The sequence below is a fragment of the Pteropus medius genome, unplaced genomic scaffold (genome assembly GCF_902729225.1).
Source record: "Pteropus medius unplaced genomic scaffold, Ma_sr-lr_union100, whole genome shotgun sequence".
Taxonomy (NCBI): domain Eukaryota; kingdom Metazoa; phylum Chordata; class Mammalia; order Chiroptera; family Pteropodidae; genus Pteropus; species Pteropus medius.
The window spans coordinates 6,294,659-6,308,703 of record NW_024346667.1 but is presented as its reverse complement, the minus strand read 5'-3'; the positions used below and the strand labels follow the sequence as shown (position 1 = coordinate 6,308,703).

At 31.9% G+C, this 14,045-nt stretch overlaps 1 protein-coding gene across 10 annotated transcripts in view; it reads right to left on the bottom strand.

Moving 5' to 3' along the window:
* FBXW7 (F-box and WD repeat domain containing 7) overlaps positions 1-14,045 on the bottom strand; it is a 173,601-nt gene that overhangs the window by 43,529 nt on the left and 116,027 nt on the right. Inside the window, exon 1 of one of the 10 annotated variants that reach the window (XM_039875959.1) lies at positions 12,846-13,007. The exons of the other annotated variants lie outside the window; for them this stretch is intronic. Within the exon in view, the coding sequence (XP_039731893.1) occupies positions 12,846-12,992 (147 nt within the window). The 5' untranslated portion in view covers positions 12,993-13,007. Of the gene's footprint in view, positions 1-12,845; positions 13,008-14,045 lie in introns of those variants that run through there. 10 annotated transcript variants of the gene reach the window in all.

Genomic DNA, 14,045 nt, shown 5'->3' with positions numbered 1-14,045 from the left:
CATGTTACCCTCTTAAATTAGGAAGACATAATGGGATTAATTATTACATATGTGATAGCTGCACTGAATGCATCTACATAATGTAAGTAGAATCAAATCGCATTAATTTTTTATGTGCAGTATCTTTCCATTTAGAGAGTAAAGTCACTCAGGAAATAGTTTAAGAAAAATGACTATTTAAAACTGATTCTGTGCATCTGCTTTCATAATTTGAAGAAACTAAAAATAAAAAATCTTCAAAATATTAACTATAAGCAAAAGAAATAAATATTATCATACCAGGAAAATGAATTATAATTTTTACCAACACATTTTTAAAAATCTTATGTGGACTTTATAACAGTTATTAAGTTCTTATTACATACTCATACTTTCCATAGGTTATTTCACTTTACCCTTACAACTACCCTATGAAGTAGGCACTATTATTATCTCCATTTTTACAGATGAGGCTCAGTCAGTGAGGGAGCTAAAAACTTAACCCCAGATCCAACTGTCTCTATCACCTATGCTCCTAAGCACTCTGCTTCTGATATAAACTCCGCGAGGGCAAGGATGTGGGTTTGTTTCCTTCACTGTCTACTCCAAATGCCTAAAGCAGTCCTTGGCTCAAAGGAGTTGTTGAATAGACTGAATAAATAGATGGAATAGATGGAAGAAATAACTACTCAGTTGCTTTCTTTTAAGTGTAAATCATTTCAAGTAAAAAAAAAAAAAAGCTACTATAAATTTTGTAATAACCCTAATTGTTTTGATACTGAGAAAAAAATATTTACCAATTAAAGAATATAAAAATTAGACTGTTTAGCAATCTAAGTTTTGTTCCCTTGTCATGTTGAAAAAGTAAGACTTTATTTTTTAAAATTCTCATAATCAAACATTCATTTTGAAAGGTTGGTACAGAATGAATACGAGCAAAATTGCACTAATTTTAGTATTTTGCATATTTTCGTGAATCCACTTGTCCTCATTTTACTGTTTAAATATAAAATGCATTTTTCCTGTTAACTACCTTAACATATTCCTTGACTTCAAATATAAATCAAGGCCATGAGCTTCCACAATATAAAAGCTTTCATACTATATGTATGCGTATACATAAATACATATATATGTATAAATAAAACAACCTGAATTAAAATAGTTCCAACTTAAAGAAACAATACCAATTATCCTTTAAAAAGATATAGTTGCCTTTTCTCAGAGAAGAGCAAACTTTTAACAACACTTACAGATTAAAAGTCCACAAATTCAGACAAGATTTACAAAAACAGTACTATACTGCCCCTACATGTTCAAACTAGTAGTAACAATGACATCTTAAAATCTAAAGTGATTATGCAGAGATTTCTGTGGATTATTTAAAAGCTGTTTAAGCTTAAATTATTCCCAAGTGAACTATAAGAAATCATCCACATATAAAAATGTAGTTAAATAAAGGAATCACCCATGACTTTTATATTATTTTTAATTTTTTTTCTCTAAACAGATTTCCACATCATTACGTGAAGATATCATAAAATAACCTCATACAAATAGCTAACTAACCATGCACTTTTGGGGTCAATATTAATGTATTAACGTTTGAGAAATACTTACTGTTGTTTCCTCTCTACACCTAAATCAATGTCAATAAAGTTTATAAACATATACATAGACACATATATGGACACTATCAAAGTCACAAGAGAAGCCTCTATTAATCTAATATCAGATTTACTTAAAAAAATCTTTATTTCACACTGACATTTTAGGAATAGATAGCACTATATGTGCAAATAAAGAGATGTGCTAGACCACTAGGTGCCTGTAAAAGGAAACAACTGAATTGTTGTTTCTAGCGTTTGAAATGTCATTGGCTTTAGCCCAAATGGTAGTCCTTTCAGCTATTACTTCTACAGTAAAATTTACATGCAAACATTTTTAAATTATATCTGCCATTATTTAACTGGTTTATATGTGAGCCACATTAATGTACAAAACTTTCTCCAACAAGTCAAGGATAAGGCCAAGAACACTAATTCTGACCCAGGAACAATCCAGAAAGAAATAAATCACAGTGGGCCTGAATGGATATTATGATTGAAGTTTCCTTGCAAGAACATGAAAAATGAATTAAGATGAAATAATATTTAATCTTTCAGAGCCTCAAAATAATATTCTGTACTGATTTACTACCTAACAGTATTTGAAAGCCAGTAGATTATACATTTCAACAGAGTCAACGACATAACCCTATCAAGTCAGGGAGAGTATGTCTGCGTGTATATGTAGGTATCCACATACATATGGAGAGACTATAATACAAATTATCACCAGTTTACTTAGAAATGAAAAGTGTATAACTGAGTAAAGGAGTCTGGTGACACACCGTACACGGGAGCAGACTAAACATGCTGTCCATGCCTGTGGTGAATTCTTGGAGTCATTAAAATGTTAAATTATATAAATGATAGAATTGCTTTCTGCTTTGTCCACTAATGTATTTCATGGATCTAGAACTGTGCCTGGCAATTAATAGATACTTATTTGTTAATGAATTAATTAATCCATGTTCCTCTGATTTTCATATGTGACCATAGAATGGGACAATGAGATAAGTCTCTCAGAGACAGCAAAGTCTCCACAGGCTCCTTAAGGGAAGGTCTCTGCCTTGTTCATCTTTGTTACATTAGCAACACATACCGGGAATATGCTGATTACATAACAGCAGAATTAAAATATATTTAGTGGTGTTAATTTTCCATGGAAATACTGAGAGAAGTAAAAAAGTGGCCAGGATTCTCATCCCTCATTTAAAGTAAAAGTCTGCTAGCATGAGTTGCATTTAATCACTGGAAAAAAATACATAAGCTCCAAACTACCCTTATATTACACAGAGCTTCCTATAACTAGGTAAATAAAATTTAGTTATTCATTTATATAATGTATGTTTTAAAGCATTTAAATATGCATGTACTCAGAGACTTAATATAAGGCTTAGAAGACTCTGACATTTCAAACTGTATGTCCTTTTTTATATGTGGGTGATAGCTGTAAAACTCAAAGTTCTGTGAAGTTATTTCTATAATTTTAGAGAAAGCTGTGTTTTTGACTTCAGAATTCTTTGGAGTTTAGAAAAGTAATATGGTATATATATATAGTGTATTATAGAACATTTCCAGTACATTACATTATTACAAAATATGTGAATATACAGATAATAATAAAAGTGACTTATGTTAGTTAGGGTTAAGTTTGGCTAACTTAAAAAACTTTTTTAGTTTTCAGGGCCTGTTGGAATTCTGATCTGCAGACAAGAAACCGTAACTATATTATTTCATACTTGTCTACTTTGCCAGGAGCTTAGCACTAAGTTTATTTTTAACATATTTTTCATCTGTGTCCCATACTACAAGTCTTAATATTAAGTTAGTTTCCATAAAACACGACCTACAAATTTAAATAGCCTTGCCCTGTGATGTTAAAATTACTAAACTATTTGTACAGATTGCTATCTACCAACAAAAGGGATAACAAGTCAAGGCAGTTATTTGTATGATGTAGCTATAGATTTATAAATCACGTTATCATTTGTTTTACATTCATATCTGACAACTGAGGCACAACCTAATAATTATCTGATGACGAAAACATCTAGAAAGCCATGTTATCAGTAATTAGATATTGAGGCCATTATCAATTACAGGAGCAAAGTGGGAATTACATATTTAAAAGCGCAGGATTACATGGCAAAAGTTAACCCTTAAAACATTTGGGAACTAAGGATTCATTCACTCTGTAAACGCTTACTCAGGTCAGTATACTACAGTGTTCATGATGCTGGAGGCAGATGTCCACATTAGAACCTCAGCTCCATCACTTACTAGCTTTGGGAAAGTTATTTAACCTTTCTAGGCCTCAGAGTCCTCATCTGTAAAATAGAGATACTATAACAGAACCTACTTCATAAGGTTAAAGATTAAATGAGCTTATATGTATCAAGTACTTAGAATAGTGCCTTTCCTGTATCCCAAGTTAGACTCTATACTCTTACTCTATTTTACTGTCAGCAAAACATCAGCATTAACAGTTACTTTTCTGTTTCCTTTAATTAGAACCTAAACTCCATGAAGGCCTTTTAGTTTTGTTATATCTACAGGTTCTGGAAAAGTTTCTAACTCTGTTCTAACTGCTTAATACATATTTTTGGGCCAATAATATTAGTAAGTTTCATGTCAAGATATAAGCGAATAATTTGCTGCAGTATAATGAATCTGAATAAAACAAGATGTGAGCCCAAGCAATAATACAAGTTCCTTCTGTTCATCACTTCTCTAATCATCTGCTTAGCAAACATCCTTCATGTTTTAATTCAAAGTTACTGTGAGGCCTTTTCTAAGCCATTCGCATTGAGGCCTGGAGTCAATATTGCCACCAATACTTTGTACATGGGCCTATTTAACCAATTATCCTCTTTTACTATAAGCCAGTGGTTCCCAACCTTTTGGGCCAGGGACTGGTGCTCCTATGAGAATCTAATGCCTGATGATCTGAGGTGGAGCTGAGGCAGTGATGCTAGCACTGGGGAGCAGATGCAAATACAGGTGAAGCTTCGCTCATTGGCCTGCCGCTCACCTCCTACTGTGCGGCCCGGTTCCTAACAGGCCACGGACCAGTACTACTCCACAGCCCAGTGGTTAGGGATCCTTGCTATAAGAGTTTATTTATGGTTTTACCACTAGACTATAGGATGCTTAAAGGATTGTGATTTTTCATTTTGCATATCCACAGGAAGAAGGGATGAAAAATCATCACCTTTTAATTTACAGCCAATGCTTTACACAGTACAGAGAATAAGACCACAGGAAAATTAAAATTTATGTTGTTTACTCATGTTTATGCATGACGCATGAAACACTCTTAAGAAGAAAAAGACTGATAGGATCTAAAGCAGAATGGTCTGATATGTGGTAACTAAATAATTCCATTATTGATAAAATAAGTAGTGACAATACAGGATAACAGATGATCTGAAAATGCCAATTATCCCTCAAGTTCTGAGGAATATATACATGTGGAAAAGAGCTTAGGAAGTCACATTTTAGTTTATTCACTTCAAAAATAAAATCAAGTATCCTACTGAACTTCGTCCTCAAACTTGCTCATACTACCACCCTACTCTTTCTACTTTCCAAAATATTGTAATAATTCTTTATTTCAGCACTTTCTGACATTTTGGGGCTACCATTGACACTCAAAAGTACCATCTAAATGACTATATCCTATGTTTGTTTCTCCTTCATTTTCAAAATGCGTGAGTAGTAATTACTTTTTAAATTAAATGTCAAACCGTATCTGAGTTTAGTTAAATTTAGAAAATGAAATATTCAAAATCACAGCTGCACAGTCATTTAAAAACATTTAGTAAACAAAAACATGCTATAGTCTTACAGTACGAAAACTCCTTAAACAATTTTCCAAGTTTAACACATACTTCAACAAATTGGTCACTCAAATATTTATACTAACTTTCTCCTTCATATCACTGGGAACATAAAAAAAAAAAACATTAAACTCTAAAAGTTTACTGCCTAATTGAGGAGACAAGGTAACTATATGAAGCTGTCAAATAACACCACTGAGCAGTACTTGTATACCTAAGAGCCAAAGATAATGGCAAGAATGACCGTATGTTCGACTGATGCATGAGGACAATGGTGGGTACAATCGGTGCCAGGAGGAAGGTTCCAACCAGAGAGGTAAGCTAGACTGTGAGGTTATGGAAAAAATCTGGAGAGATGGAGGCACAAATTTAACTGGTAGATACCAAATAGACTAGTATGAAGAAGGAGAGCATGATGCTGGCTTTGTAAAGGTTTCATATTTCTCTGTGTGAAGGAAATATCCATCTCTTTCTACTTGGCTAAGAGATCCATGAAACGGATGTTGAGTTTCACAAAATGCCTTTCAGGCACCCAGACGTTTTAGAAAAGCAGACTTGCTACAAGTACTTTAAATGAGAATTAATCATGGTTAAACCATTAAAAAAAAAAAAAAGGCGAACCTGGATTGGAGCTAAAGGCAAAGCTATGTCAGAAATGTAAGACTAAGCAGTAGTGCTATAAGAAACAGGCAAGTATTTCTGGCAGCTGAGAGCTAGCATGAGAGGTACTCTTGTAGTAGAGATTATTAATAGCAATATACTTTGGGAGAGGCTGTCATTTATACTGTGCAAATATCACAGTAAAATCCAGACATGTAAAAGTATAAACTAAGGTGACAAATAAAATTTGAGCTAACCATAAGACATGCAATAAAAATGTTTACTCAATGCTAAATCACGAAAGTATACATGTGGATCATTTCTTCAGATAAAAAAACAGATGACAGTTTTTAAACTATGGACGAGCAGGAGAAAATTAAAGCTGAAAATATGGGTGACAGGACTATGGCAAATAATATTTTCTAGAAAGAAAAAAAAATCACCATGAGCAACAAATTATTTCTTCACCTATTTACATATTTTCCTTATGAAGCTTTAAGTATAAACATATACTATTATTTTCTCAAAATGAAAAAAAAAATTCCTCTGATAAAAAACCTAGAATAATAAACACGGAAATACAATGATATAGTATCATCTAAGTAAAATCCACAAAATGTTACCATGGTAAGAATAAATTTGTTTAGAATATTATTTATTTCTATTTAAGCAACATTAGAAGTACTTCATGCTGGTTTTTCACTGGTACAATCTTTCTGGAAAATAATTTAACAGTTTTAGAAAAATAAAAATCTTTATACTCCTTGACCCAATAATTCTACTTCTAGAAATCTGTGTATAGAAGTATTAAAGATTTATGTATAAAAAAGTTCAAAGCAGGTCACTGTCTAATTCAAGAATAGTAGGAAAATTATGATATATTCACTTGGCAGATTTAACACTTTTGAGTAACTCCAGCCATGAAGAACTACCAGCAACATACTAAAAATGGATTAAAGTATCAATTTTGTTAAAATTATTTATTTAAAAATTGTTATTATGGTTATTTCTGAGAAGTGGAATTACTGATGATTTAGAAAAATATTTTTTCTAAATTTTATATATTAAGCATGTTTTTCTTATTTTTATCAGAGAAGTAAAAGATATTCATTATTGGAAGAAAATAAATATTCTCTATTATCACCATTCAACTCAGAGAATTTGGGGGATTATTAAATTCAGGAGGGTAATTATTCACAAATTTGCTTTACCAACAGTTTATGATGCTACATATTTTTGTGCTACTTACAAAATCTTCATACAAATGAAAATTTTATTGTAGAATAAACAGAGATTTTGTTTTCTCAAACAAAGGCAATGCAACTGATAAAACTGGCAGACCTTTCTTGAAAAGGTGCTAATGGACTCATCGACAGTTTATTAAGGAGCATTATAGGTTAAAATTATATACAGCTTGAACTAATTGAAGATTATTCATGAGAACAAATTAGATTATGCTTGAATGAGATTAAAATTTTGAATATAGGTTTGTCTATTATCATCACTAACTCAATAATGAAGAAAAAAACTTGAACTCAAAAGAATACTGAAGCTGAGAGACATAATGCTGTTTTTACTTTTTCTTTGTCATCACTGTCAAAGGTACTGAGAAAATTGATGAGAATGATACCTCATGGCAGTACGAGGATAATCTCTCAGACACTCTGTCCTCAGTTGTTGCCTGCCAAGCACAGACCCTGAAGTATGACAAAGATTCTGTCCTTGACCAAACTCTAGTAAGGCTCCTCTGATCTCTTTTTCAACTAGGCCCTATCTTTGGGTATGTTCTCAAGAGCCAAATTTTAGCAAGCATCCTACTAAGTCATAAGTCAGTTTAACCAGAATCCCCTACGCTTGATATCTGATCACCCTCAGCATCAGATTGTCCTCCGTATCTGTTGGGGTCCTCATCCTCCATCATCCCCCACGTGAGGTCTGACCACCTTGGTTAAGTTGGTTTAACCAGAATCTCTCCTTTACCCCTGCTGTTTCCTCTGAGTAATTTTCTATCCACTCACTTCCGCCCCCCTCCTTAGCTATAAATTCTCAATTTTCTTTGTTATATTCAGAGGTGAGCCTGATCTCTCTCCTCTACCGCCAAAACCACTTTTGTAGTAATCTCAATATCTACTGTGATAGTCCCCCTAAATAAAGTTTGTCTTAACCATTTTTACAAGTGTCATGAATAATTTTTTCTTTAACAGGTATCACCCCTCAGCTCACAAAAAGACAACAAACAAGCATATTGTTCAAATATTTCCAGTTTTTTTCCTATAATTATTGCATAATCTGTGGAGAAACTTTATAAGTGAAACACCTTAAAAAGATGACACAAAAAAATCCCAAATTTCTAATGGACTATGATACCAAAAGTTATTTGTAAGTTAATTGTTTAAATCTTTGAATGTATTTTCTCATAGAAACAATGTCAACAGTGAGAGGTTCCCAGGTTTATCCTCCAAAATACTAATATAATAGTAGTTAAAAAGTTAAGTTCACAAGAAAAATGTATAAAAGTCACAAAACATGGTAGAAAGAAAATAGCTACTACCTGCCATATCAGAGAATCCTGGGGTTAAAAACTAGTTTTACTATTTACCAAGAAAACTGGAGGTAGTTAACTTGTTTGAGTCTCAGTTTTCTAATCTACCGAAGACAAATATTACCTAACTTACAGTACTTAAACAGTTAAGGATTAAGTGAGTTAAAATATATGGCATAGCTATGACAGTGCCTAGAATACATAGTAGGTTCTTTTTAAATGATAGCAATTATTAATAGCATTATTATACTATACTGTACATTAAGAAGGGAAATAATAAGCAATATGTTAAAATACTAGTGATTAGACACAAAAAGATTTTTCTCTACTTAACTACAAAAGAACTTGGAAAAAAGATGAGAGTTTTAAAGGAAATGAAAGGTTTATGGCTTTAACAATCTCGGTCTAAAAATGTGCCATGAGCTGAAACTTATGCAAGCCAAAAGATATATCCACAAGAAGATTTACTATTGTATTATTGTAATCATAAAAACCTTTATGTCACGGTTTTGTAAATAAAGTTTTATTAAAACACGGTCATGTCCATTTGCCCATTTCCTGAAGTATTGTTTACAGTGGCTTTCATGCTACAATGGCAGAGCTCAGTAGCAGTTTTAACAGCAAATATATGGTTCACAAAGCCTAAAATATTAAATGGCCCTTTGCAGAAAAAGTTTGTGGACCCTGATTTAAGCTAATCCTCAATGACAATAGTACACAGGAGTGAGATTAACATTTTTTCAAAGGACACAAATATTTAATTTTATTTCTATTTTCACCTTAAAATATTTTTTTTAAATATGGTATTTTGAATAGAACTTGATATTGAATACAGTCATTACGAAATTATTTTCAACTATCAAAATCTCAGTCATGTATTTCATTATTGCCTGAACTCTTGGGTTTCAGGTGAACAAGTCCTTGTCCCATATTGCCCCTACCTCACCTTCCTGCCACTCTACCAGCAGCTCTAACCCATTCTCTTAGCCCATCGTGCTGCTGACGCTTATGCTACACACAATCAGTACATGGTTCAAACCCAAGAATATATAAGGCACTCTAAAAACAATATTTGACTATAAACCAGCACAGTCAACCAGATATATTAAAAAGCTCTGTATAAACCAACAATTGCACGTCATTTGGAAATTTCTACCAAAATAGTAACATTAAAGAATAACCTTACGAGAATATTCTAAATGCTTAAAAGTTAAGAAATGAAATTTAAGCATTTTCTTTCAACATATTATTTTTAATAGTAAGACATCATTATTTCTCTTATCACCAGAAAGAAAAAAATGTTGCCAGGAAAGCTATGAAATTCCGTCAAGCTGTATCCTTATTTTACATGTTTAAAATGTAGAAATATAATGTATCTTAGGATTTAAGAAATGTACTGTTATCATAATTAGGCATTCCAATTTCAAATAAAATAATTTCCCAGATTAAATAAGTTTTTCCTATAAAATTTCAGATTAAATAAGTTTTTCCTATAAAGTTTCTCTTCCTTAAAGGACAATTGGTTCTTTTAGAATAAAAGATTATGTACTCAACTACCATTCTGAAATTTTCCTGATACCAAGAATTACCTATAGGACTTCTAAAAAAAAAAAAAAAGATAGATCCCTGAGCCTCAATCCCTATCTGTTACATAAGACTATCCAAAAGAGGGGAACCCTCGATTCTATGTTTTTAACAAGTATTCTAGGTGATACTTATAATCAAGAATGTCTGAGCAAATATAAAAAATTACGAGGATCTTAATGCTAAAAACATTTAATTTCAGGTAACCGATTAATAGCTAGATTGCTAATTCTTTACTATTATTAAGTCCTAAAAATCTCTGATGAGAGACTAGAGTAATTCATACAAATATAAGTTAGACTACCAGTAATAATATTATACTTAATAGTGAGGTAAATAAATTTTCTGAAAACATTCAAGAGATATAAATTGAAGTTGTAGTTTAAACAACTATTTCAAAGAATTTTTCACAATTTTCAAAGTTATTTTATTATGCAAACATTAAGCGGATCGACATCTTCGATGAACGGTCAATATCATGTTTTGCAAATTTTAATAGGTCAAGACTGCATACGGTCTTATAAGAGATCACTGTACTTTACATTAGCTCACTACTTGGGAGAAAAAAAAATGCCTACAAAATACAGAACTCTATCTGCTTTGTGTACTTTCTGTATAACAATCTGTTTGAAAGAACCTAGACATACCTAGTGTAAAAGTTAAACTGAATGCTAGACACAAAATATGATTAATTATATTATCACACCAAAAGTCTTTTTAATATTTGATAAAGAAAAATATATCTTAATGTTTATCATTAAAATTACCAAGGGAATGTTAGTTAATTAAATAACAAAGAGCATGTGAATCAATTTAAAGCTATTTAAGCAGTTGCAAAAAGGAGAGAGGGAGGATAAAATTACGCTATATCCCTCTAATATTTCTAGTAGTGAAGAGTCAATGAGTTATGCAATAGTAAATTATTGGCAGGCAAGTAGTCTAAAACCAAATGCGTTAATTTTGCTTTTTAACAAACTTCCAAAAAAATTTTCTAGTATAAATTTTATGTTTCAAATTTAGTCGTTCTACTATTATTACAAACCCAAGGCTATAATTTAATATAACATAGGAACCTAGAAAAGTCAAATAGTGACCCTGGTAAGCCTTCAAGGAAAGCCTTATATTACTCTATTAATTTTCCTTACAGAATCTGCTCCCAAGCCTTTTAAATTCCATGTACATGTTAGAAGATAAAGGTAGAAAATATATATTGTGACATAATGAAGTAATCATCATATATTATACTTAAGCTTATTAAGTATAATAAGAAATATTCAGTCACAAAGAACAAAATTATCTTGACTGCTAATATCTTAATCCTTTACTTTAAGAAACCCATACTTCTTTCCCTCATTTCAAACATTTATTTATATTGGTATTTTCCTTTACAGAAGTATTAAAATAATAAGTTAGATTATTAATGACTTTAAATCTACTAGAGGTCTCTGTGTATGTAAATGCTTAAATCAGAGCAGTGACCTCATTCAGAAGTTACAAAAGTGACAAAGAAGACAAATAAAAGGTACACTTTCTGAAAACATAGTAGAGAAGAAAATAAGGAGATGGAGAAATGTGTATTCCATTTTCAATGTTTTAATTGTATTACATTTAAACCTCACTAAAATGTTTTTCAATATGGCTATCACTTGTTTGGAGTCGAAGTTGAAACTACTCAAAAGGAACTAAGATAATAGAAAACATATTTTACAAAGGTCATTTAAGTTCCAGCAAATAGAAAATTCTCTTTACTAAGGAGAAAACTATTTTTTAGGTTTTATGAGTTAATCTACTTGTTTAATAAAATGTTTTCCTTTTAAATTAAAAAAAAAAAAGGTAAAAAAGGGTATTAAAACACTAATAGCGCTGATACACACAAACATTCATTTAATCCAGATAGATTTTGGGGGCGTTTTATGTATTCAGAATAATAAACATATTTTAGATCTATAATATATCACTCTAGTTAATTCAAAATGACAATACCAAGTAACTCAAAGAATACAACAAAACTGAAAATACCAACAGGGTCAAAATTTGGCAGGGAAGAGAGCAATGTCATCTTGAAAATCACCCGACAGAACATAACTTGATTATACATTAGCACAAATAATACAAGATGTTTGTTAGTTCAAGATTGTCTATATATAAACTGTTATCGTAACTGCCACACAATAGTATGTCATATTTATTTTACGTAACAGCAAAAAGTAATGTCTCATGTTAAGTTTAAGAAACAGTAATTTAAAAATAATACAGCTTAAAGTGTCAGATAAACCTGGGTAACTTAGAATACTCTTTGAAAGAGCTAAATGCTGTAATCCCCGTGGTATAAGGAGAATATCATCAGCTTTTTGCTTTTCCTAAAAAATAAAAACTACAAATTTTGGATTTTAGTATTTGCCAATGTATATCAAAACATGCTTTTTTATGTTTACCAATTATAAATAAGTTTCAAGGATTCTAATATTCTAAAATGAGCGAGGGGGGAGGGGGAAGGTGGATTGGGTAACCTTGCCCTCTAGGCTCTCATTCATATTATTAAACTATAAGTCATATAAGTTTTTGCTGGCCACACAGTTCACTGGTAGTTTTAGTTATAAGTATCAATTGATATTTGAAGAATCTCCTTACTAAAGGAGGCAGAAGTACTTCATTTAAATAAATATTCCTATTTTTCAAATATGTAAGACTTACCCGTCTTCGACAAAATGGGAGGCCTTGGGCAATGATGCTAATGCTAAATATCTTCATCACAGTCTGATGTGGCAGAGGCTCTTTTGTATTTTTAAGATCAACAGGAACCAAGCCATGGTTTAGAGTAGCTTTTCCCAGTTTTGACATTTTAGAACTCCTCTTGGTAGATGAATACTCTCTACATGTAATACAGGCACATTACTAAAAACTTTAACCACCAAATTAAAACATAGTTTTCTAATTTAAAAAAAAAAAAAAAAAAAAGGGCTGAGAACCCAAGGCCTGCTGCTTTTGTCTTTCAACCTTCTCCTACCAAATGTCCTGACCTGTCTGAGGCTTGGTGAAGTGCAAACTATCCTAGAATAGCCAGGAATTAAAAACTACTGAAGTGAAAGCTCCTGCTCCTGCCAGTCAAACAGCTGGTGAACCTCCCATACAAAGTCAGTAATGTGACTACAGCCAAAGCAGGGCGATGGTGCAGGGTCCCTATTAAAACGTCTCCAACTACGAATGCAGGTCCTCCCTAGAAAGTAAGCTTTTCTTTACAAAATTTCAAAAAAATAAACACTGCATTTTTCCTTGAATAGCTAAGCTTTTCTTACCCAAATATCAGCATTCATGTTTTAGAAATGTTTTGCACTGTGCCTCAAATTTAAGGACAATGCTTCTGCGTGCTCAAAAAAACATATATGCATTTATTCTACCTTAAGTATATTCTGAACGAACACTATATTGAGTGTTCATCTTAAGCACGCTCTTTTCCTATTCCATACACGCTGTTCTTTATCTCATACTCACTAAGACGTTAAATTGACTCTAGCTCCCTATAGTTATTAATATGCACTTCAGGTTAATCTTAACAGGAGATATCTTAGTTGACTGCAAATTTCAGTTTAATTTCTATAATTCTGAAAAACTCAGTGATTCCATTTGAAAGTGTTGCAGTCATGTGATTCATCCAAGATATTAAAAAAAAAAACAAGTATCTATCAATGTAACTGTGATGAGAAGTAATCACAGTAAAATAAATAACTAACCAGTTCATTGCCAATGCTTAGCGCTTAATTTCTCCAGCATACCACAGTTAGATAAACAAACCTCCCTAAAACATAGAGAGGGAGCATGGTGTACAATCCACTCAAGAATTTTCAATGGTTCCCCAACATCTAAGTTAAAGTTTAGAGATGAAGATTCTCCTCA